Here is a 25,489-nt window from a genome sequence, read left to right as displayed (position 1 = left end):
TGGAATAAAGAATGCCACAGAAACACTATGCCTTTGCTGAAAATGCCAAGGGAAATTAAAGCAGTGCCATGAATTTCCAGGTTTTCTGATCAACTGCTCAAAATCCAGAATTTCTAACAGTCACTGGCTAAGTCTTGTCTTGGCAATAAATAAACTTCATGCTTCTGAAATGTAATTTGTTAACAACAGGGAAAACTTAAGGTCCCAGAACACCTTGGCAATGTTTTCCCAATATTCAATTTGGCAGAAAATTGCTGCAATTAATGAAGCATTTCTGTAAGGTCCATTAGAAACAACTTGCACCATCTTCCAAAGAAAATGAAGAAGAAATTACTGTTGTTTTCTGTCACAATGCAGAAAATTACAATCCAACAGGAAAAGACTGTCTGGATTGTCATCAAACAGCAAGACATTTTTTTTTATTTAAATGACTCACAACCATGATAACAGGGACTCAGACAAAGAACATCATTGACAACAAAAACAACTCCTGTTAATTCAATTTGTACCAGCAACACACAAATCTGAACTCCAAGAGTTCAGATTCTTCAATCTCAGTGTTGGAATTTTCCTTTTTCTAAGAACAGACTAAAGTTCTTGCAGACAGACAGCAGCACGAGATTTTAGATACTATAATACAAAAAAGTAGCATTCCTAAAGCCCAAAGACGGCAAAATTTGTAATGTTTGGGAGCTGCTGAATTGCTGAAATTATTTTCATTAAATTTGAAATTGTATTTCCACTTGAAGGAGAAGTGAAAGATCTACATTCAGTACTGCTAAAATTCTGCTGTAGCTCTTGCTACAGCCAAAATACTTTTCTTTTTTCAGTATTGCACTTCCAGCTTCCCAAGTGTGTGGACTGGAAACTGCCTCAATTAGAGGAACCTCACAGCAGCAATCTGCTAAAAAAACTGTCAGTTTTCTACAGAATCCCCAGCAACCCCTGCCCCTGACAGGGGTGGAACTGGATCATCTTTAAGTTCCCTTCCAACCCCAAACTGCTCTGGAATTCTATGATTAAAACTCTGAACACTGGACCATAGAAGCACTGAAATTGAATTCACCCTCCTTTGGGGTAAACTATGCGGATTTCAGGAAAGCAGAAAGCAGGGGATTAAAATCAATTCTTTTTCCACTTGGGTTGATTCTCCACAAAATCTCAGCTGTACTTCAAGCAGGCAAAGCAGTGCTTTAATCATCTGTAATTCACACCTGCACACAGAACCATATGGAAAGAATATTCTGCAAAAAAAAGCACATTAATAACAATGAATTCTCCTTCTGGAAGAGCACAGGTAAGTGGGACAAGATCCATCTGTTAATCCATTACCAAAATGCACACAACAGATGCAAAGAAACCAACTAAACCAAATTAGTGAATATATCCCAGGAGAACACCCTTTGTGACAAGGGAGTCATCCAGGATATTTATGCCTATGGAAGAACAGAACTGGAATATTTGAGGGTGCTAATTTTTAATAATAATAATTATTTCAAATGTAAAAGTTCTCCACAGGCTGTTGTAGCAGTCTGAGAATAATCACTACTCTGAGAAAAACAGAATAGTTCTTCTAAAAAAAAAAAAAAAGAAAAAACAGAACACTAAATTCAGTATTATATCTTTCCAGAGAAGAGTTAAGGAAAAGCAGTGGTGCAGTGGTTGATTAATATGTATTACCCCCAGTTTCTCTATTGTAACACTGAAAAATGCTTGTTCAGACATTCAAACTACACAACAGAGCTGCTAAAGAGCAGCAAGCTGGAATGTGTCTTAAAGGGGTTCCAACTCTTTTTCTAGCAGAGGCAAACCCAGCATTTCACCTGGAATGAGGCAACTTTTAACCAACTAAACCCAAGGCATTTTTCCCTACTGCACAAGAAGAATATACTAATGTAAGAGGCAAAATTTATACTTTGCTTTACAAAATTCCCCTAAAGACTGTTGCACAATCAAAAATGCCCTTTCAGAAAATTACATCACCCATGACTCACTCTATCACTTTTGCTGCTTTTACAGCACCAGGTGTTCAGGGCTGCAGGAATTTCCATTCAAGTCCTGACCACAGTGATAGCACTGGGAACTGCCAGGCAAATTAACACCTGAATCACACCAAACCTCCTCAGCCCAGCTTGGTTCAAATCTGATTTTAAGAGACTTTGACAAAGCTCGACTGACCAAGTTTCCATCACTCCACACAGCTTCTCCTTTGCAAGGGATGGGTTCAGTCCATCAGTTCAGGAGTAAATGCAGCAGGATTTGCAACACAAGCAGCTCACATCAATGCCACTTCATCCTCTGAGACAGCACAGCACAGGAGATAAGAGATGGGAATAGCTGTACCTGTGTTCTTTGTGTTCCAGTAACTGACAGTCTCTGCACGTCAGCCTGTCACAGGTTTCACAGAAAAGTTTTAACTGCTCTTGTTTGTGGACAGGGCAGAAAACAGGACGTTGACCAGATGCTCCCACGGCCTCTGTTTTTAAAAATAAACCATTTTTGCATTTTAAAATAAAACTTAGACAGTCTGAAGAGCAAAACAACTAACTTCCAGTAACAATCAAGAATTTGCAAAGGCACCTCCAGAGGTGCTCTCACACTGAAGTTACTGTGTGTGCATCAGGTCAGGGGTTGGACTTGATGATCTCAGAGCTCTTTCCCAACCTTTATGACTCTGATTTACAGCTGTGGTTAACAGCTGTTTTCACAATATTCATTCAAGGACAAGGAGGAATTCATCTTTTCTCATGAGCACCCAAAAGCCCTGTAAGACTGCACACAAACACCAGCATAAAGATTTAATTCCATATAATTTCACCTCTGAGACACTGAAGGATGGGTCAAACCTTTCCTTTTTTAACCCTTTTTAAAAATCCTTTTTAACCCATGGGTTTTCCAGCTTATCCCTTCAAACACCTCATTTAGTCAAACACAACTGAAGTGGGAACTGCAAAGCAAACATTGCCTGTGTTAAGAGTTAAACCCCCAAGTAACAAATAATGGCCAAAAATAGTTCTGGGTTTACTAAAAAAGTGCTGCACAGTGCTCTGAAGATATTTTGAGCTTAGCAAAAAGGAAAGCAGCCTTTGGGAGGTACAGCAGGTAGGGTTTAAATTCATTTTCCTCACTCTCCAACATTTCTGAAGCTGGTTATATCATGCAAGTTATTGTACAGAAAGAGCTGATGAACCTGCAGCTGCCACTCACTGAGAGAAACTTAAAGTCTCCAGGGCACATCTTTGAGTATAATTAGGAAAAAAACCAAAACAATGACACAATGACCAGTCCTTCTCCACAATCACAACGAATAAAACTTCTGATAAAAGTTTATTTTATAAACTTCATAAAATATTTTATATTTTAAATATAAAATATTTGATATTTTTAAATATCAAAAATATTGAGTTTAAATACAGAAATATTAAGGTAGTTTAACTAACTAGTTAGTTAACTAACTAGTTAGTTTAATAACCTAGTTAGTTTAATAATAGTTTATTTTATAAACTTTATAAACTTTCTGATTTTGGAACAGTCACTTCCCAGCAGATATCAAAGGGAAAGCTGAGCTGTAATATCACAGTGAGAGTCCAATTTAGCATTCCTTGTAAAAACATCAGTAATTCTTTCTTGGGCCCTATAATTTGGTTGAATTTAAGGGTTTCTCATCTATGAGGCTTAATATATTTAATCTTAAATTGATCATATTTCTTATTTAAAATTTTCATTAAGACATAAAGAGAAGCCTCTCCAAAATGAGGTTTATTTGATAGAGCAAATTAAATAAGATCATGGTCTGAAAGAACTAAGCTCAAGAGCAAACTTTTTAACTCTCAAAAAATTTTTAGAAAGAGAAGTAGTGTTTGTTCCTTTGAAAGGATACAACAAGACAATTATGGAGATCTTAATTAATTTCAAATTAATTTAAATGAAGAGAGCAATGTGTCGCAATCTCTCTGCCTCAATATGATCATTTTCAGATACATCCAGATTGTGGAGAATCTACAAGTCTGTAAATCAGAACTTTTAATCCATTTACAATAGAATTTTCTAATCTAAAATCCAGATACCCTCAACCTGTTTGGAGAACACTTTCCACATTACCTCAACAGGCTGTAAATGATTAAATCCAGATAGCCTGGACCTGTTCTGAGATGATTTTCCACATGACCTCAATAGGCTACTAATTATATATGATCAAACAACAGTTTGAGAATTTACTTCTAATATGGCTGCACACCTGAACAAACCCTACACACATTTCACATATTAAATTTTGCTCACTGAGAGATTAAACCTAAAATAGATTCAAATTCTACATTTACTCAGCAATATCAATACAAAACAACCATATATTGAAGGTAACTATAAACTTATATATATATTTCTACAGGGAGAACTATAATTGCTTCTCATAACAAAATACAGCAGAATGTGTAATTTAATTTCCTTGGACAATGGGTAAGATTATCAATATATCACTGCTCTCCAGATTCCAACCCCTCCATTTAGTTACTTATTCTACTAAACAAAAAGATTATTAAGAATGGTTCTAAATCCTTTCCAAAGGGATTGCACATCAAACTGCACAAAGTATCACTGTCATAAATTTAGTTCTTCCTTTATTTTTACAGCTACTAATTTTGCACTGGTAACTTTGGACTGAACTTTTCCCAAATCCTGGGGGGAAAACACACAGAGCTGGTTGTTACCTCCACCATCCTCCCGTATCTTTTTAACGCCTAAAGAGAAAAGGCTCTTGGAACAGGCAGCACAAAGTGATGTCCAACACTCACCTGAGGACACATCCTCTTTTTTCCTGATCATGTGGTCCTTAGTAAACTTTACTCGCTGGTGGGCCTCGATGCAGGTCTTGCACAGCCACTCCCCACACTCCACACAGAAACCCACGGCGCTGGCGTTGTCCTCACAGCTGGTACACACCTGTGGTGAACAGAAACCAGAAATGTCCTGGGGAGCCCCAGAGAGCAGAAAGGGCTGGGGGGAAAAGGCATCAGAATTCTTTTAGCAAGAGCTGACAGACCCAGAGGGCAGAGGAGGGGTGGGGAAAAAGCACCAGAATTGTCCTGGGGAACACTGATGTCCCAGAAATAAGAGTAGGATTGGACAGAAAGCACCAGAATCATCCTGACAGGATCAAAGAGCAGAAAGGATTGGGGGAAAGGCACCAGAAATGTTCTGGGGAACACTGACAGGACCAGAAATTAGAAGAGGGTTGGTGAAAAGCCAGCAGAATTGTCCTGGGGAGCATTGGAAGGCCCAGAGAGCAGAGGAGGGCTGGGGAAAAGGCACCAGAATCATCCTGGGGAGCACTGACAGGACCAGAGAGCAGAGGACAGCTGGGGAGAAAGCACCAGAATCATCCTGACAGGATCAGAGAGCAGAAAGGATTGGTGGAAAGGCACCTGAATTGTTCTAGAGAGAGCTGATGGTACCAGAGAGCAGAAAGGGCTGTGGGGGAAAGGCAGCAGCAGCATCCTAAGGAGAGCTGGCAGCCCCAGGGAGCAGAAAGGGGTGGGGGGAAAGGCACCAGAATTGTTCTGGAGAGCACTGACAGGACCAGTGAGCAGAAAGGGTTGGGAAGAAAGGCAGAGGAGGGGTGGGGAAAAAGCCACTAGAATTGTTTTGGGGAGCACTGACTATCAGAGAGCAGAAAGGGATGGGGGAAAAGGCAGAGGAGGGGTGAGGAAAAGCCACCAGAATTGTCCCAGGAAGCACTGGAAGGCCCGGAGAGCAGACCAGGGTTGGGGAAAAGGCACCAGAATCATCCTGGGAAGCACTGACAGGACCAGAGAGCAGAAAGGGTTGGGAAGAAAGGCAGAGGAGGGGTGGGAAAAAGCCACCAGTATTGTTCTGGGGAGCACTGACAGGACCGAGAACAGAAAGAGATGGGGGAAAAGACAGAGGAGGGGTGGGGAAAAGCCACCAGAATTGTTCTGGGGAGCACTGGAAGGCCCAGAGAGCAGAGCAGGGCTGGGGAAAAGGCACCAGAATTATCCTGGGGAGCACTGACAGGACCAGGGAGCAGAAAGGGCTGTGGGGGAAAAGGCAGAGGAGGGGTGGGGAAAAGGCAGCAGAATCATTCTGGGGAGCACTGACAGGACCGATAACAGAAAGAGATGGGGGAAAAGGCAGAGGAGGGGTGGGGAAAAGCCACCAGAATCATTCTGGGGAGCACTGACAGGACCAGAGAGCAGAAAGAGGTGGGGGCAAAGGCAGCAGCAGATCCTGGGGAGAGCTGGCAGCCCAGGGAGCAGAGGCTGGCCTGGCAGGATGCTCCTACCTGCTCGGACTTCTCGTCGGAGCTGCTGGGGCTCTCCGAGGTGTCCTTCACGAAGTAATTGTCCACCAGGTCGATCTGCCGGCACTCCTGGCGGCAGATGGGGCACCGGATCACCCCCACTGCAAAACACAGCACCCCACGGGCTTTTAGGGCAGCAGCACCCACAGGGCAACGTGCCCACAAGGGCCAAACACAAAGCACACGCCTCCTCTCACCTGCGGAAAGGATTCCACAGCTGACACTGTCATTAAAAACCAGCCATTACAGCTGTAGAACAGGTTTCACCCCAAAATACAGTTCCCAAATTAAACCCAAAAAAAAACCTCACAGACAAGGATCCCCCCACCTAGCTGGGGATTTCTCTAATTTCTACATCATCCTCAGTTTTTCCTACTTATTTCTTCCCCAAAAATCCTGTATTTTTAGCAAAGTCACTTGTTGTCCCCAAGCAAGTATTTAATTTTCTCCCCCATTGATTTTTGATTACAAAACTCAGGAAACTTGTTTTTTAATATTATTTTTTAGAACAGTCTACAGTCCAGCCTGTCTCAAGACAAGCATTAAGAGGACTGTGCCCAGAGAGCTGGGGTGACTTCAGGGATGTTCCTGAAAATACCACAGCGTGTCTCAGGGTTCTCCCAGGTAGCCCAGGAAGATTTCTAATATAACCTATTTCCATGAGGTCAGGGAGGCAGATGAAGCAATAAAACACCAGCATTCTGCTTTGTTATCCTTTGTAATCACTAAATTAGTTTTAAATCCTCAGCAGAACTGCAAAGGAGTTACTACATGAACCAAAGTGACATTTAAAGATGTCTATGAACAGCCCCCATAAAGGTTTGAAAACTTATTTATAACTCAGGTAGTGGCTCACACTTCACAGAAGTGTCACTGGATCTTAAATCAAATTCCTATACAATTTATTGAGAATATAATCTTCAAGACGCTTTCCAAGCCATTGGGTATTTTTACACACTAAAACAACTTTGAGAAGTGTAATTAAACGATGCTCAGCTCCTTTGTGGATATTCAATTAGGACAGTAGGATTTATTTCAGCAAGATTAATTACATTAGTAGTGGAGTAGCATTAATTTTTTCAAGTGCTAAAATTGATGGCTTCAGAACTCAGGAGATTCACTGCAGAGCAGCAATAATCCAACTAAAAATTCCCTGTCTCACCAAACCAAACACATCTCAAGAACAGGATATGAAAAATAATCAGTACTGCAGCAGCTACACATACAAGAGCTTTCACACACGGTGAAACCTTCCCCATATGCAGAACTTTGAGATTTTCTGACAACTGAGAGACAAAATTCTTTAGGGAATACCAGCTGAAAGCCATCCAGCAGCTGATGTGTATATACTTACACAACAAAAATTCCATATTTACCATTAAAACTGCTCCATCCAAACCAAACCTAAATTGATGTTTAGTGCTGCCTTGGGTCAAACAAACTAAATATTTCAGGAAAACAATGAAACAGAGGGAGCCCAAGATCCGTAATCTCTAGACATCAGGAAGTCAAATTCTACAGATGAAAAACCCTTCCTGTAAGGCAACTTTTGTGTTGGTTTTAAAGCAGCCAAACCAATGAAAGTTTGAATAAAATCAAGCCTTTTGATCCAAGTGAGAGCCCACAGATTGGATTCTGGCCATGGGTAACCAACACCAAAGTTTTGCACCTCCATATTCAAATAAAACCTGCTCACAAAGTGCCCCCAGTGTTCTGCACACACCTCGAGAGATCAAAACCCAAATTCCAAGGCCTTGCCATTCTCATTTAGCACATTACACTCTTTTTTCACATCTCAACACCCTTTATTTCCAACAGTAGCTTTCCAATAATATATGAGCCACTAAACATCTCATATAGTGGTCTTTTAATCTAATAAAAAACAAATTACAGCAGCACCATTTGTACTAGAAAGCGAATGTACTGAAAAGATACACATCTGGCTAATTTTGTAAGGCAGGAGGGAAAAGTAGAGAAAATGACACTGAAATAGCATTTACGTAGAAAAAAGATTCTTAGCTGTCAAAACATGAGATAATTTGTGAGCTAACAAAGTTTATTGCAAAAAGCTTAGTGACAATGTATTTTAGGACAAACTAAGATTCAAATGTTTATATCGCCTCTGTGAAAAACAAATTTTCCCTGTCAGTCTCAATTTAAAAAAAAAAAAAAAAAAATCTTACATAGGAAACTAAAAGTAAATATAAAAGTATCATCCTATTTATACTCCAGCAGAACTGCAGAAATTACTACGTTGTTTTTCTGCATTAAACAAATCAAACACATTAGTCTTGGTACAAACATTTTTACCGTAACTCTGCCCTCCAAAAGCATTAGCACACAGTAAAAACTACTGTTTAAAGATCATTTGTATTTTTCAAATCACAGGTGAATTAGAATAAGACACATTCATACAAATTCTGAAGGTCAGACTGGTTTATGATCTCCCTCAAGCCTAATTATTACCATCAAGATTTCCCATGTCCTCAGAGATGCCTTCCTATTAATTTTGAGCTGTAAATTGTTGCTGCAGAGGTCAAGAGCAGCACTGAAGCAAAGAGCAGAGAAAAGGGAAGTTTCTTTCAGGAAGTTCTGACCACACCACATGAAACCCTGCACTGAGGGGCTGAAACACTTTGTGCAGCAGTTCCTTTGTGCTTTTCAGAACGCTGTCACCAAAACCCTGCCCTCAGCATTAGCTGCAGGAACACAGATAGGCTTCAGGTCCTGAAAAAAGAACAATTCAGCACCCTACAAACTTCACCACCACCCACAGGTGCTCCTGTGGATAGCAGCAGTTGCATGAAGAAATTCAGGGAGAATCATGCTTTGGACCTAAAAGGCCACAGGAATTTGACTTTCTGATGTCTAGAGATTGCAGATCTTGGGCTTCCTCTGTTTTGTTGTTTTCCTGAAATATTTTGTTTGTTTGACCCAAGGCAGCACTAAACATCAATTTAGGTTTGGTTTTGGTTTGGATGGAGCAGTTTTAATGGCAAATATCTGGAATTTTTGTTGTGTAAGTATATACACATCAGCTGCTGGATGGCTTTCAGCTGGTATTCCCTAAAGAATTTTGTCTCTCAGTTGTCAGAAAATCTCAAAGTTCTGCATATGGGGAAGGTTTCACCGTGTGTGAAAGCTCTTGTATGTGTAGCTGCTGCAGTACTGATTATTTTTCATATCCTGTTCTTGAGATGTGTTGGGTTTGGTGAGACAGGGAATTTTACAGGAGCTGCAGAAAACAGGAGTGGGCTTCCAAGCTTCTTTAGTTGTACTTTAGAGGACCCACACTGCCCATTTTTCCACTTGTTTCTATTCCACACCTCAAGTGTGTAAGACCTGTAACAACCATGAGCACAAACACTCCCAATCCCTCTTCCACAACTCTCTGCACCACATTTTCCCTTCCCTTAAGTCCTATTCCCAATTAACAATGCAGTTCAGATCAGATTCTGGTTTTGGTCCCACTCTTCTGCAGAACAGCAAAACTATTTCCAATCACACACATTCCCTGTCCCCCATCTGCTGCTACACGCAGCACTCAGCCCAAATGGAGTTTGCTTTTCCTTTCACCCTGCCTAAGGCTGACTGAAGGCAGAAGCAGGAATCGTTTCCTAGCTGGAAATTTGGGTTGCCAATCTCCAGTGGGGCAGGCAGGAAAAGCCTTGCCTGGCACTGCCAAGCTTGCTCAAAGGGAGATGGGCTTCATCTCCTCCCCTGAGCCATCCCTCCCTGCCAAAATCTGTGATTCAGGGAGGAAATAGGCTCCCAGAGATCCCATGGAGTCTCCTGAGACAGACAGAGCCTTTCAGGAATCATAGAATCCCAGAATAATGAGGTTGGAAGAGACTCTAAGATCATCAAGTCCAACCTATGCCCTGACACCACAACCAGACCATAGCACCAAGTGCCAAGTCCAGTCTTTTTTTAAACACATCCAGAGATGGTGATTCCACCACCTCCCTAGGAAGACAATTCCAGTATTTTATTATTCTTTCAGTGAATTTTTTTTCCCTAATATCCAACCTAGCTGAGGAGCAGCACAAAGCACCGAGAGAAACACAGGATTGTGTTCATGGATGGATCTGTAGGACCTCCAGGACCTGGCAGCAGCTCTGCCAGCACATTGATGGGAGCTGGAGCAGAGCTCACACCGAGATAATTGGGAATTCTGGCCCATCCCAGGAATGCTCCCTGTCCTGGGGAGGGCTGCTCCTACCCCAGTGGGTCACTGCAAGGCAGGAGCAAGGGTGAAACCAAGGACACAACAAGAACCTCCCTGGAGGCTCCAGGACCTGCCCCTGTCACCAAGGAGCCCAGAAGAGCCCAGGAGAAGGTTCTGTCCCAGCAGGGAGATGCCAGCACCCAGATTTCACTGTCAGTTACACAACTGCAGGCACATCTCCTTAGATTGCACATTAGATCTCCTGATTTGTCAAAGACTTTAAGAACACTAATGAGAGCAGCATCTCTGTAATCCTTTTAACTGCTTATGGTGTAGCTAAAGCACGCTGAGCTAGACCACAGACATCAAAGCATGTCAGAAAGCACAAACCTGAAGTAAACTCAGGAGAAAAGTTGATTTTGCTTTCCTAAAAACAGAAAGGCTGCTAAAAACCCTGCTTCATAATCCAGCAGTAAATCACTACGGAATACTTCAAAAACCTTCAGATTTCAAGTGGAAGCTGCTTTTAATCTACCACTCCCAACTCACACCTAAAGCTGCAACACAAGTATTTTTCTTAATTGTAACTCAGAATTCTGTGAGTACCTTTCATATATTTAACACTTCCCAAGGGTAACTATGCTCCTCTGAATGCATCTCAAAACAGGTGATTTTTACAACAGGTTTCATCTTGAATTAGTTTCAATAAGACAAGTATTAAAAACCTGCTTTCTGCAGGCTGACATATCAATACCAACAATACAAAAATACTGCCAGATTTCAAGGATGCTTGAGAGCTACAGTGAAGGCAGGGGAAAAGCTGATTTCTCTGTTATTTCCAGTCCTGTAGGACCAAAAGAGAAACACTGATGTCAACTCTTTGGCTACTGTCCCCATCCAGCTTGATATTCAGGAATCAGTGTGTGTTCCACTCATACCTATTGACTTAGCACCAGAAAAAACCTGGAATTTTCTGAATCTTCTTTGCTCCCTACCCACCCTTCTGGGCATTTCCTCTGGAATTCCCTCAGATGTTTGAGAGACCAGCTCTACAACAACAAGGCTTCCTGAGCCAGTAAGAATTAACCTGTTCCCCCACCAAACCATCCTCTTGATCTGGTTTTTCGTTTTTGTTTACAAACACTACAGAAGCCTCCAGCCCTGTGAGAGAAGGGGAGGTGGGGTGAAAGGAAAGAGGAACACGCACAAGATGCCAAGGAAATTCATCTGCTGCCTAAACCCACCACAGCAGCCAAAGCAAAATAAGGAACTTTTATAACAAGCATCACACTGAGGGCTCCACATTCACTTGTTGGCTTCAAGTCCAAGGTGACTTCAATCAATTTAAAATAAACACATGACAGCCCAACCCAACCCCACTGAAATCTCACAGAGAACAAAAAGCAGTAATGGAATAATTAAGAGAGTTATTGATCTGAATGAGGATGGCATGGATCTGATGAGATCATGGACACAAGCAGGGGAGGGCAGATCATGCACATGATGTACAAGATCTAAAATTCCCTTTGCACCTCAGCAGCACCCAATGGATCCTCTCCATCACTGGGACATTGCAGGGAGTCTTTCCAGCAGTTCAAATTTATAAATTCAAAGTTTATTCAAACACTGACCCCAAACATTTGTGTTCCTAAACGCCTCTACCTACACACTAGGTTTCCTATTTTCATAAGACACAAGTCCTTTAACATCAGCTCTGATGTGTAGCACAAAAGTCTTTATCAATTCTTTAGTTGCTTCATAACATTTGGAGTACTAAAACAATTTAAAAAGAGGATAAATAAGTAAGTTTGACCTCAATAAAATAAAATGTTTGAAGTGTGTTATGGACATGTTGAACAGGAGCCAAGAGCAGATCCTTCACAAGAGAGGAATATGTCCCAGGCTACACAAGCAGGACAAGGACAGCCATCCCTCCTTGTGAGAAGCAGAAAAACAGAAATTTCCACAGACACTGAGGGATTTGAGGTGCACTGCAAGGGATGGACAGTGTCATTGGCATTGCTAAAAATGAAGGGATGGGACTATTTTCAAGCTAAAATGATTTATTACTCAGATAAACATCAGTCTCAGAGGCTGTGAGATTTTAGAGGTGCAAGCACTCAGCCATAGCTCAAGAGTAGTCACAAGATTTTTGTTGCAAGGTAATACAGAACCTTCTAAGCCAATAGAAAAGGCCACAGGATTTATTTTGCTTTTCTAACCTTTCACCTTTACTCACTTCTGCTGCACTGTGGATGCTTTTGTCCAATGGCTTCTGCCTCACATACACACAGACACTTCTTTTATAACTTCTAACTTCTTAGCTTATTCTATACAACCCCAGACCTACATTATAACCCTTCACCATCTTCTCAATACAGTTTCTCACTTACTTAAGGCATATTCTTACTTACATCTGTAGAAACATAAGTTTATGATTTTTCTGCTTAATGTCTGTGGATTGTATTTTTACATCAATCCAAGCTTCTTCCAAGGCTGCAGATCAAACCCTTCAGTGTCTGTGGAAGTTTCTGTTTTTCTGCTTCCCACAGGACAGTGCCAGCAGGAAGAAAGGGATTTCTGCTGCCCAGGTCCAAGGAGGATGGTCCAGCACTGCTCAGCCCAGCACACCTGGAGCAGGCTGGAGGAACCTGCTGTCACTGCCCTCACCAGACCGGCCGGGGTGGGGCTGGGCACACCTGGCCCTGCCACCCCACTGCAACCACGTTTGTGCCAAAGAATGGCTTCAAATTCTGCTGATCCGTGGGAGACAGCCTGAAACCATCTCAACATCCCCTGACAATCAACTTCCCAAAACCCAATTTCTGTCGAGCAAGCAGCACCATTTGAGACATCTGGTTCCACACACAGCCTTGGGCTGGGGGGCAGGACCACACTGATTCCCCCACAGAAGTACTGAGTGACTGGAAGATAATTAATGTCCTCTCAGATGTTTACACTGTTACAACTGATGTCTCAGGTTTAGCTTTTCTATTTTTCACATTCTGTACTCCTTTAGTGTGCAGTTCTGAGCTTCCTATTAGGGGATGGCGAGTTCTCTTCATAGAGTAGGGAGACAAAACAATTCCTTCTCCAGCTGGGGACCAAGGACAGCCACCCAAATTTCAGGCTCAAGACCATAAACAACGTGGGATGAAGAGAGAAAAACAAGAAGGATGGGACTGGATGGGCTAAAGCTGGAATTGGACAATGAACTCCAATATTCAAATGGAGCAGAACTTATAAAAGTGAGAGACCCCGTGGCCCATTGTCCCTTTTGTGACCATTTTGGTACATCTTGGGTGTAGCCCTGGCTGGGCTCTTGTGCTGCCCAAGGTGGATCCATCGAGGCCTTTTAATAAATCTCTACTTTATTTTTTAACTCTGTCTGTCTCTGTTCTAGCTCAGCCTTCTCGAGGCATCATGATGACAACAAAACTTCCCAGTTCAGGAAATATTTGCAAGCACTTGTGCAATCCAGTAACTCCAGCTTCCGTTCTGGTTTGGCAGGGCACCAGCCCTCTCAGGAATGAATCTCTGCCAGGTCCCATTTACTGGGTGACAACTCCAATAGTAGTAACTCCACGTGCATAATATTTATTTCTCTTAGCGCTGCAAGGGTCCAAGCATGTTTCTGCACAGCCATACATCAAAACCTGCTCTAATCTCAGTGATTAGACCTTGAAACAAATCCTCACAGTTCAAGGGAGTGATACAATCAGATTGAAATCTGTCAGATTAAAAATACATTTTTAAAAATTACCTGCTTTCAAGGTCCACTCCTAACTCAGTTTTTTTGTTTTTTGAACAATCCTTGACTCTATGGCAATTATCACACACTGAACTGACAATATATTATATTTAATAATAAAAAAAAATTACAGCTGCCACAGATAATTTTTATAAAAATAACACATGCCTTAATGTTCACTGATGGAAATATTTTACAATACACTATTAATTTAGACAGAAATGTAAGTTTCATAGCAAGATTTTTAGTAAGCCCAGATTATGAACTGAGCATTTCCAGACTCATGCGGGGCTCCAGCATATATTCATGAGCCTCACTTATGAACACAGAAGAAAAGTAAAGAATCAAGAGAGTTCAGGTGATGTCTAGTCACATCCAGTTTAATAAAACTTAAGATGCTGCATTTACACAGCTTAAAGAACCTTATTTGATGCAGGAATTTTCATTCTTCTTGACTGAAAATACAGTATCTACCACCAAACTCAGTGTAAGGGACATGCCACATCCTCATACACATCAGAACTTTAATGTCCTCCTCTCACAGCAAATTAAAAAAAAAACAAAAAAATTCAGGTGTGATTAATACAACACAGCAACACTGGGTGCAGGAGCTGGATTCAGCACATCAAACCAGTTTCTGGTACATCACAGCTCTGGGTAGTAAATGTTTTGTTCCTCGGTTTACACACACAACCAACTGTGGAGGGTTTTCAGCTCATTTGGTTTTTCAGCCTAATCATAACTGTGACATTCCCAAGGAGCTGGGAGAGCCCTAAGCTCTCTCTACTCAGATAATCTTCTTTAGAGAGATTGTAAATATCTCATCCAGGCAGTGAAACCACAAAACAACCTCTCCTCCAGGAGCAGGAGCAGCAGTGGGTGCAGAAAAAGTTGTTTTACAGTATCTGTTACAGCCTGAAATAACTTAGAAATCAGCTTTTTTTTCAGAATACAGTGATACAAATGCAGGCATTTTTTGTAACCTCTTCAACCTGAAAGAACAAGTCCAGCTGGACTGCTGAAACACCATACAAAATCATCTATCCACCAAATAAAATGCACATTCCCCTAACCAATTAAGAAATTAAACTGAATATGAGATACCACTTTTCATGTTAAACAAATGCATATGCTTTAAATATATGAAACAAGACTCTTCTCTTTTTCCCCTACATAAATGTAGTCAACAGCAAAATAAACCTTCTTCACCAGCAAAATAGGTATGTCCCACCAAGAACTTGTTTTTAATACAGCAAACCACAACTTCAGATAATTGTTTTAAGCTTTAGTCAGGGGTTCTTTAACTTTTAGGAACTGAGATGATTCTTCTGCCTTCTTGAGCAGTGGCTCTGAAGGGAGCAGAGATGCTGACCCAGGCCCAGCATCACTCTCTCCAGGAGGGCAGAGGGAGCTGCACCAGGGGAGGTGCTGCCACTCAGAGAACTGCCCTGTGGGCACCAACCTCCCATTCCATTTCCACAGCTTTTACCCAATAAATACACATATTCTACTGTTTTAAGTCCTGACAGCTCTCACTGAGCAAACTCCCAAACTAATTAAGAAAGCAACCAGGAAAAATATCATTTGTACTTTTCTGGTTTATGTGAAGAGATGCAGAAAGATGGCAGGGACACGATGCAGCAGTGAGAGCCTGCAGCAACGTGCAACCTGCCTCAGGTACAGCTACAGGCACCACTTCTCCTTCATTCTTCCTTCATGAAAGAGCACCTGCTCGTCATGAAGGAAACTTGAGAATCAGCAGAAGTGGAAGTACACTTTGTGACTGCCAGAACGGGGAAGGAACCTGCGTGACGAAGCACTGTGCTGCTTCTCAGGAGGCTCAGAATGTCCATTTTCTATCTGAGCTGCTGGTAACCATCTCCCATGCCACTCCACTGATTCCACTCTCAAGGTGCACAGAGCTGCCCACAAAAATGCCTCTGCTGGTCCATGGCCCATCCTCAGCTGAGGATGAGCCAGTCCTACTGTATTTCAGGGTGTACTTTTCATCCCAACTGGAAAGCACCAAATATAAAAGAAACAAATTTTTCTTTAAAAGTCCCCTGGGAGATTCCCTCTAGAAATTGGAAATATTTGACTCCAGCCAAATTCTTGCCCAAAAGCATTTGCTATTTCCCTAAGGAAACAAGGATTAAATACCATAAATACCCAGGGAACAAGAAGAGCCATGAGGATATAGCTGCCAGTTCCTGTGCTGGTGCAGGATGAGATGCCACCACAGCTGGATCCACAGCCCTACAGGACACTCCCACAACAGCACCTCTGTTGGAAGGCACCTCTGCAGATCAGATCCCAGTCCAGCCCTCTGCCGAGGCAGGGCCACCTGGAGCAGGTGACACACAGGAATGTGTCCAGGTGAGTTTGGAATGTGTCCAGAGAGGGAGACTCCACCCATTCCCTGGGCAGCTGCTCCAGGGCTCTGCCACCCTCCATGAAAGAACTTCTTTCTCATTCAGGTGGAACTCCTTGTGTTAGAATTTATGGCCATTGCTCCTTGTTCTGCCCTGGGCACCACTGGAAAGAGCCTGACACCTTCTTCTGCCCCAGCCTGGAAATATTCCTATGGATTGATGGGATCCCCTCTCAGTCTTCCCTTCTCCAGCCTAAACAGCCTCAGCCCCACAGTCTTTCCTGACATCAAAGATGCTCCAGACCCCTGCACCTTGCTCACATCACCCAAAACATTTTATTCCAACAGTCCATACATGATCTATTTCTACACCAAAGCACACCAACAAACATTCTTAACATGTGTACAACAAGAAGTGATATTCCAGTTTGTACACAGTGGTTCCCGCACCTGTGGGGAGGACACCTCCCACAGACACAGCAGGACTCAAGATAATCCTGCTAATTAAAAGAAACACTGCTTCCCAAGTTCTGTGTGTTTCACTGGCATATCACTGCCCTGTGAGGGTGGACAGGCCCTGGCACAGGTGCCCAGAGCAGCTGTGGCTGCCCCTGGATCCCTGAAAGTGTCCAAGGCCAGGCTGGATGGGGCTTGGAACAACCTGGGACAATGGAAGTTGTCTCTTCCCAGGGCAGGGTGGGACTGGATGAGCTTTAAAGCCCCCTCCAAACCAAATCACTCTGTCACTCTATGATTTAACACAAAATGTAGAATCTGGAATTTAAAAACACAGATCGCAAGACCATCTGAGTGCTTTACTGAGTGCATTGGCAAACCATATTTAAATACATCATTTTTTTAAGACCAGTGAACTTACTAAGATCACATCCTATATGGAATTCTGAACAGTCTGGATGAAAAATATCTCTACCGTGCCAGGTTAATTTCTTCACTGGGGAACACAGGAAGGGCTTGAGTGCAAAGATGTCACCAAACAAGGTCTCCCTGACCATAGAGCCCATTTAGGACCTGCAAAACCACTTACCAGGGCCCTGCTTTGCTCTGTACACCACAGCCCATGAGTCACCCCATCTAAAGCTCCCGAAGCTTTTCAATTCCATCCCTGAACACATATTAGAAAAGAAAACTCAAACCCAAGCTGTGGTTCTGCTAAGAACAGGTAGAAGGAGCAGCGTACTCCTGTTCCCTGGTACAAGTTCCGTAGAGGCAGAGCTGACAAACAGCACGGCAAGGTTTTATCTCAGTGCACAGCAAAGCAGGTGCAGTGCACACAGCGTTCCCACCTGGGCAGGTAATCCTGCCACAGTGAATCTCAATTTAACCAGACACGTTTCACCCCAGCAGCTGCCTACCCCCTTCCCGACTCGCCTCCGCTGTGTCACCTGAGAGCCAAAACAAAACACACAGAAGGAGAGAATGACAGAATATTTGCTTGTTGGAAAGGGCCTTTAAAGGTCATTAGTGCAACCCCCCCGTCACAAGCAGGGACATCTTAGATTCGAGCAGGTTGCTCAGAGCCTGGTCCAGCCTGACACTGAACGTTTCCACCGCCTCTCTGAGCAATTTGTTCCGATGTTTTAACACCCTCACGGTAAACATTTCTTTCTTGCACTTAATCTAAACCGATCCTGCTCCAGTTTAAAACCATTATCCCCAGCCCTATCGCAACAGGTGCTGCCAAAAACACTGCCCCCATTTTTATTACAGACTCCCTTTAGGCAGCGAAAAGGGCTTTAGGGTCTCCCTGGAGAGAGGGAGAAGGGTCTCTTTTCTCCGGGCTGAACGATCCCGATCCCCCCAGCCTTCCCCGAGAGCGGAGCTGCTCCACCCTCCGAGCAACTCTGCCCGCTCCAACAGGTCCGCGTCCCTCCCTCCCTCCCGCCCGCGACGGAAACCCCCGGCCGCGATCGGCGCTACCGATCCCGACCGTCCCGAGCCCCGCCGCCGCTGCGTTCCCGATCCCGACCCTCCCGATCCCGACCGTCCCGAGCCCGACCGTCCCGAGCCCCGCCGCCGCTGCCTCCCGCAGCACGCCGCGCTCCCGACGGGCCGGGCCAGCCCCGCGCTGCGGCGGGCGGGCGGCGGGCGGCCCCGGCGGAGCCCGCTCGCCGCGCTCACCTTGCTGCACGTCGCCGTTGGCGCCGCCGGGCACGGGCACGGTGAGCTGGCGCTCGGGCTCGGGCAGGCAGCGGCGGCAGAAGGAGTGCAGGCAGGGCAGCAGCTTGGGCTCGGCCTCCCGCCGGCTCTGCAGGCTCTGCGCGCACACCGCGCACGTGTCCAGCAGCGAGAACGGCCCCGGCGCCGCGGGCGTCAGCGGCGGCACCGGGCTGGGGCCGGGCCCCGCCGCCGCACCGGGCCCCGCCGCCGCCTCGGCCTCGGCCTCGCCGCCGCCGCGCTCCGCCGCCGCCGCCCCGGGGCTCTCGCGCTCCTCGGGCGGCGCGGCGGCGGACGGCGAGCCGGCGGGAGGCTCCAGGCCGCCGCCGCCGCCCGGCGCGGCCTCGGCGGCCGCGTCCCCGCCGCCGCCGCCTCCTTTGTTTTCCGCCATGTTTCCTCCTTTGAACCCGACCCCGCTCCGCGCACGCTCCGCGTCACCGCGTCACCGGGCGGGACCGGGCGGGAACGGCGCCGCGCACGCGCGCGCGCTCCCGCGGCAACGGCGCGGCCGGGAGGGCGGGTCGTGACGTCACGGAGAGGCGGGGCTATGAGCCCTGGGGTGCGATCCTATTGGGCGGTGGTGGAGGCAGGGGCGTGGCCACGCCCACGCGGGAACGCCCCCGGGTACGGGGATGGCGAACGGAGCACCGGGAATAGGGAACCGGGCACCGGGAATAGGGAACCGGGCACCAGGCTGGGGAATAACGCACCGGGAATAGGGAACAGGGAACCGGGAATAGGGACCGGGCATCGGGAATAGGGAACCGGGCACCAGGCTGGGGAATAACGCACCGGGAATAGGGAACCGGGCACCAGGCTGGGGAATAACGCACCGGGAATAGGGAACAGGGAACCGGGAATAGGGAACCGGGCGCCGGGAATAGGAAACAGGGCACCGGGAATAGGGAGCAGGGCACCGGGAATAGGGAGCAGGGCACCGGGAATAGGGAACCGGGCACCAGGCTGGGGAATAACGCACCGGGAATAGGGAACAGGGAACCGGGAATAGGGAACCGGGCGCCGGGAATAGGGAGCAGGGCACGGGGCTGGAGTATAACGCACCAAGAATAGAGAACCGGGCACCGGAAATAGGGAACAGGGAACCGGGAATAGGGAACAGGGAACCGGGAATAGGGAACCGGGCATTGGGCTGGAGAATTACGCACCGGGAATAGGGAACAGGGAACCAGGAATAGGGAACAGAGCATGGGGCTGGAGAATAACGCACCGGGAATAGGAAACAGGGCACCGGGAATAGGGAACAGAACACCGGACTGGGGAATAACGCAGCGGGAATAGGGAACAGGGCACCGGGCTGGGGAATAACGCGCTGGGCTGGGGAATACCCATCGGGACGGGGAATACCGCAGCGCGGTGGGGAATAACCCTTCCGGACGGGAAATGACACACACAGGCTGGGAAATAACCGCTGCGGGAGGGGAATAACCCACCGGGACGGGGAATAACGCGTGAAGCGGGGAATACCCAGTGAGGAATACCCGGGAAGGGGAATCACCCATCGGCATAGGGAATAACGCACCGGGGTGGGGGAATGGGACACCGGGATAGGGAATAACCCATTGGGATAGGGAATAATGCACCGGGATAGGGAATAACCCATTGGAATAGGGAATAATGCACCGGGATAGTGAATAACCCTTTGGGATAGGGAATAAGGCACTGGGGTGGAGGAATGGGGCACTGGGATAGGGAATAACCCATTGGGATAGGGAATAATGCACCAGGATAGTGAATAACCCATTGGGATATAGAATAATGCACTGGGGTGGAGGAATGGGGCACTGGGATAGGGAATAACCCATTGGGATAGGGAATAATGCACCGGGATAGGGAATAACCCTTTGGGATAGGGAATAATGCACCGGGATAGGGAATAACCCTTTGGGATAGGGAATAACCCTTTGGGATAGGGAATAATGCACCAGGATAGTGAATAACCCATTGGGATATAGAATAATGCACTGGGGTGGAGGAATGACCCATTGGGATAGGGAATACTGCACTGGGGATGAGGGAATAACCCATTAGGAAAGGGAATACTGCAGCGGGGTGGGGGAATGGGGCACTGGCATAGGGAATAACCCATTGGGAAAGGGAATAATGCAGTGGGGATGGGGGAATAACCCATTGGGATAGGGAGCAAAGCATGGGGATGTGGGAAATGGGTATAGGGCACCAGGATGGGGGATAATGGACCAGGATGGGGAACAGGGCACCAGGACAGGAAACAGCAGACCTGGATTGGGAATATCACACTGGGATAGATGAGTCAAGCAGTGGGATGGGGAATGGCACACCAGCATAGGGAAAAGGAAACTGAGGCATGGAGCAGTGCATCAGGATGGGAGTCAGAGCATGGGGACAGGGAACAGCCAGTGGGAGCAGGATGATCAGGAATTATGCCCTGGGATGAGGAACAGTGCAGGTGGTGGCATGTGGCAGCAGCTCTCTGGCTACAGAGAGAAACACAACTTGCCCAGGCATCGTCCTGGGGAAAGTCTGTGAGATCAGAGAATAAGAAACAATTCTTATCTTACTGGTATTGTGAACATGTGGAATGTGTTGTGGAGATTTGTTTAACAAAGGGTGGTTTCTTAATTAGCCAATGCTGACGGTGTTTGGACTGGAGGACCAATTAGGTCAATCTGTATCATAACTGTCTATAAAAGCAATGGCTTTCTTAATAATCATATAATATAATAAAGAGATTGATCAGCCTTCTGGGAATCATGCAGCCAGTGCTAATTATTACCCAGCTGGGGCCCACTGCAGTGACAGTGGCACCAGAGTGGGCACTGCACGGCCCAGTGCTGCAGAGACTTCCCCAGCCCAAATTCCAGTTTCCCACCACTTCCCCTGCAGGAGATTCTCAGGGTTCACCTGGCCCAGCCACCTCCTCCACAGCTCCCAGGCTTTAGACATGAAGCAGAAACCAGAGAAATAGCAAAACAGGATTTATTAAAGGCATAGGGGAAAACATGACAACACCAGCTCCTGCTTTAAGTATATAAAAAGTTAAACAATTCACAGTACATTGAGTGGTGCCTGTGACACACTTAAATATGATGTTTTGAGTCCACCCTGCTTCTTTCTAGAATTTAAAACAAGGAAAAGAAATGATGGAAATACTTTTACCACCTCACACATCTGCAACTAGAGGTGTCTACAGACACAGCATCTCCAAAGTGTCAGGTTTGCAGTTTTTGACACATGCAGCACTAAGATAAGTCAGGATAAAGTCACTGAAAGTCTTGCTGGATATTCTCCTTGTTTGCTTCCCCATGCTGCTGCTTGATTTGTGAAATTTCATTTTCCAGCTGCACAATAGTTCGTTCAATCTCATAATTTTTACTGACAAGAGAGACCCACCTGGAAGGGAAAAGAAATAAAAAGAGCCTTTAGGTGTTATGTAAACGTCCTCTGGTTAAAAATCAAAGACAACCATTCCTTCAAATCTAGCAGAAACACCAAATAATGCTATAGTTGACATCAATGGTCATTGGAACAACCGAAGTGACAATGAATAATTTTTAACCCTGTTAAACCTGAAAACACAAAAAATGTAATGACTAGACTCATCCACCAACTGCCAATATTGAGATAAAGAACAGTTTAAGACAATTTAGGAAATTTGAAGCAGCTAATAAATACACTCTTTTCCTACCTGTTGATTCACTCAATTTCAGTAAATATAATATGGAACCAAACTACAAATACCTTAAAACACTTCCTGCAAAGCAACAGTATCCTACAGCAGCACCAAAGGATCACTGAATTTCAAGTGGAAGAAGAATTTCAAGTAAATTTCAAGCAATGGAGAAAGCTGTGGAAGGGTTAACCGAGAAATATCAACACTCACGTGGATTCCATCTCTCTCAGCTTAGCCCCAGCTGTGAGCTGCATGTTCTTCCTCTGCCAGTTCAGGTCTTGAATGTTTTTCCTGGGGAGAAAAGGATGCATTTTTATTTCCTCATTTCTTTGGCATCTGCAGTACCTGTTGCTAATTTCCAAGTACACTCAATCCCTAGAAGTACTGCCAGAAAATATTTGTGTAGCCAGGACTGTAATGACAACATCCAGATGGACAAATCTCAGTACAGGGCTCACAAAGAGCCCTGAGATAAATAAAAGTAAAAGGCCAAACCCAACATCAGGGAAGATGTCCTTACAGAGACAATTGCACACTAAATTATCAGTAGTGAAATTAAAGCATTGCTACATTTCAGGGAGGGTTCCACAAATCCAGAGCAGAGATTTAAACAAATCAAACACAGAATTTTGAGTAGAACAGACATGATGAATGGGACTGGGGAGGGAAGGGTCACATTTCTTCATCATTGTTTTTACTGGGTCTTTTTCCCTGTGACCATGGCAGCAGCCAGCATACACATCTTCCTTTGTACAGCTTGGGGGGAGAGAAAGGTTCACTTCCAATTTCAGTACAAAAATATAAATAAGAATGACCCACCTCAATTTCTGAAGCTCTTTCTGGGCTTGTTCTATCATATGAACCAGGTGCCTGATGACAGAATGCAAGCAAAGCATTAAAAACACACAACTGCTAAAATTTCAGCCCCATTTCATCTGACATTTAACTTCTCAGAGTTCAGGATTCAACAAGCCCCTGCAGCACCTTGTTCCAGCCAGCAGATCCTTTACCTGCTTCCCTTCTCCTGAGCTCAGGAACCCTCTGCCTTCTCCCTGAGCTACGTTTGGCATTCCTTTGACCTACTCTTCTATCTAAGGCTCAGCCAACCCTTCTCAAAAGTGGACATTAACATTCTCTCTCTGAATTAACCCCAGTACTTCCTGCAGCCATACTCTACAACCTCTTCTTAGCTTTTGCAGCAGCTTTATTATGGCTCCAGGCTAAGCCCAGGATCTGTAGTAACTCATCTCCATTTCCACTAGTGAGTTATTTCTTCACAGGCTATCACTAGCCTTAATTAACACCCACCAGCATCAACAATAACCCACAACATTCAAGAGTGGGATGTATTAAACACATTCTGTTTCTTGGCCACAGAGACAGCTTTGAGATCAGCCTCCTCTTTCACTCACAGCTCTCTCACAGGATTTCATCTATTCCAGGCTACATTTTAGAGATCCCCACCGGATTTACACCCAATAAACAAACAGAAATCAACACAGAACTTGGTGCTCAGCAGAGCAGCTGAGGCCTTACTCGTTGTACACCTTCCAGGCATTGCAGCCGTGCTGGGACATGAGCTCCAGGTTCTCGATGCGCACGGCCTGGTGCTCCAGCTGTGCCATGGAGTTGTTCACACACTCCTGCCACGCCGTGATGTCGTTCTTCTGCCCAGAGGAGGGGGCGGGCAGCTCGTACCTGCAAAGGGAACGGGGCACCGGGCACGGCTCACCTGGGACACCGGGCATGGATTACCTGGGCCATGGCTCACCTGGGGCACCGGGCATGGCTCACCTGGGACACGGCTCACCTGGGACACGGCTCACCTGGGGCACCGGGCACAGCTCACCTGGGACACGGCTCACCTGGGGCACCGGGCACGGATTATCCAGGACACGGCTCACATGGAGCACAGTTCACCTGGGACACCAGGCATGGCTCACCCGGGGCACTGGGCACGGCTCACCTGGGACACGGCTCGCCTGGGGCACCAGGCATGGATTACCCAGGGCACAGCTCACATGGGGCATGGCTCACATGGAGCACAGCTCACCTGGGGCACCGGGCATGGATCAAATGGGACACGGCTCAACTGGGGCACAGCTCAACTGGGGCACGGCTCACTCAGGGCACTGAGCACGGTTCACCCGAGACACCGGGCACAGCTCAAATGAAGCACAGCTCATCCAGAACATCGGGCATGGCTCACTTGGGACACTAGACTCAGCTCATCCGAAGTATTGAACACGGCTCACCCGGGACACCGGGCACGGCTCACCCGGGACAGGCACTGCCCTGCCGGCCCCACTCACCTCTTCATACTGAGCAGCTCCAGGGGCTGCCGGGCCGCCAGGCGCTCGAACTCGTTCCGCATGATCTCGGTCTGCGGGGAAGGCAGCAGTGAGGGACAGGGGCGGAACAGTGCATGAGACAAGCGGGCACGATGGAGACAGGACACAAACGGATAACGGCGGAGGGACAGCCGGGGCAGGGGCGGAGAGACACAGGAGGGGTACGGGCACACGAGAGGGGTACGGGGCAAGGACGGGGACAGGCAGGGTCTGTCCCAGCCAGGTCACGGAGTGGGGCCAGGCGGGGTATGGGGGCACCGGGCCGGGCTCTGGGAGCTGCCAGGCCGCCTCAGCTCACCTCGAAGGCGCTGTAGTCGTGCGCGGGCAGGTAGCTCAGGTAGTTCTTGGTCGGGCGGTACCGCCGCGTCTCCTCCTCCACCAGCGCCGCGGCCTATCGCACACGGGGCGTCAGGCAGGCGGACAGCCCGCCCGCCGCCCCGGCCCCTCCCCGCCGCCGCCGCGGCCCCGCACGCACCGCCTCCCGCACGCCCGGCGCCTCATAGCCCTGATCGAAGTAGGGCAGCGCATCCACCACGACATCCCCGGCCACCAGCCCCGGGCCCGACATCTTGGCCGCGGCCGCGCGCACTGCGCGTGCGCAAACACGTCACGCCCGGCGGGGCGGTGCGCTGCTCGGGCACAAGCCCCGCCCCCCGAGAACAAACCCCGCCCCCCGAGGCCAAG

At 46.5% G+C, this 25,489-nt stretch overlaps 2 protein-coding genes across 2 annotated transcripts in view; both read right to left on the bottom strand.

Annotated features, from left to right (window-relative positions):
- The window catches only part of TRIM33 (tripartite motif containing 33), a 43,300-nt gene extending 24,125 nt beyond the window's left edge, over nt 1-19,175 (bottom strand). The window contains exons 1-4 of the mRNA XM_031506945.2: nt 18,749-19,175; nt 6,302-6,420; nt 4,794-4,941; nt 2,344-2,476 (exon numbers count right to left, since the gene is read on the bottom strand). Of these exons, the coding sequence (XP_031362805.1) occupies nt 2,344-2,476; nt 4,794-4,941; nt 6,302-6,420; nt 18,749-19,175 (827 nt within the window). The remainder of the gene's footprint in view (nt 1-2,343; nt 2,477-4,793; nt 4,942-6,301; nt 6,421-18,748) is intronic.
- Nucleotides 19,176-21,746: 2,571 nt separating this feature from the next.
- Nucleotides 21,747-25,419, bottom strand: BCAS2 (BCAS2 pre-mRNA processing factor). Its single transcript, XM_021535329.3, has 7 exons — nt 25,281-25,419; nt 25,104-25,196; nt 24,767-24,837; nt 23,991-24,152; nt 23,274-23,324; nt 22,665-22,745; nt 21,747-22,174 (listed from the first exon to the last, which is right to left on the bottom strand). Exons 1-7 carry the CDS (start codon nt 25,371-25,373, stop codon nt 22,045-22,047), a joined length of 681 nt encoding a protein of 226 aa, XP_021391004.1. The 5' UTR covers nt 25,374-25,419; the 3' UTR covers nt 21,747-22,044.
- Between the last annotated feature and the right edge of the window lie 70 nt (nt 25,420-25,489).

The sequence above is a fragment of the Lonchura striata genome, chromosome 30, assembly GCF_046129695.1.
Source record: "Lonchura striata isolate bLonStr1 chromosome 30, bLonStr1.mat, whole genome shotgun sequence".
Taxonomy (NCBI): Eukaryota; Metazoa; Chordata; class Aves; order Passeriformes; family Estrildidae; genus Lonchura; species Lonchura striata.
This window is presented reverse-complemented; position numbering and strand designations above follow the sequence as displayed.

Bases quoted from the DNA above. Each gene is read 5' to 3' on its own strand.
- BCAS2 (XM_021535329.3), bottom strand. From the start codon at position 25,373: ATGTCGGGCCCGGGGCTGGTGGCCGGGGATGTCGTGGTGGATGCGCTG. The intron at 24,838-25,103 runs GTGAGCTGAGGC...CCTTCCCCGCAG, and splicing joins ACGACTACAGCGCCTTCGAG to ACCGAGATCATGCGGAACGA. The intron at 23,325-23,990 runs GTAAGGCCTCAG...TTCTGTCATCAG, and splicing joins GCCTGGAAGGTGTACAACGA to GCACCTGGTTCATATGATAG.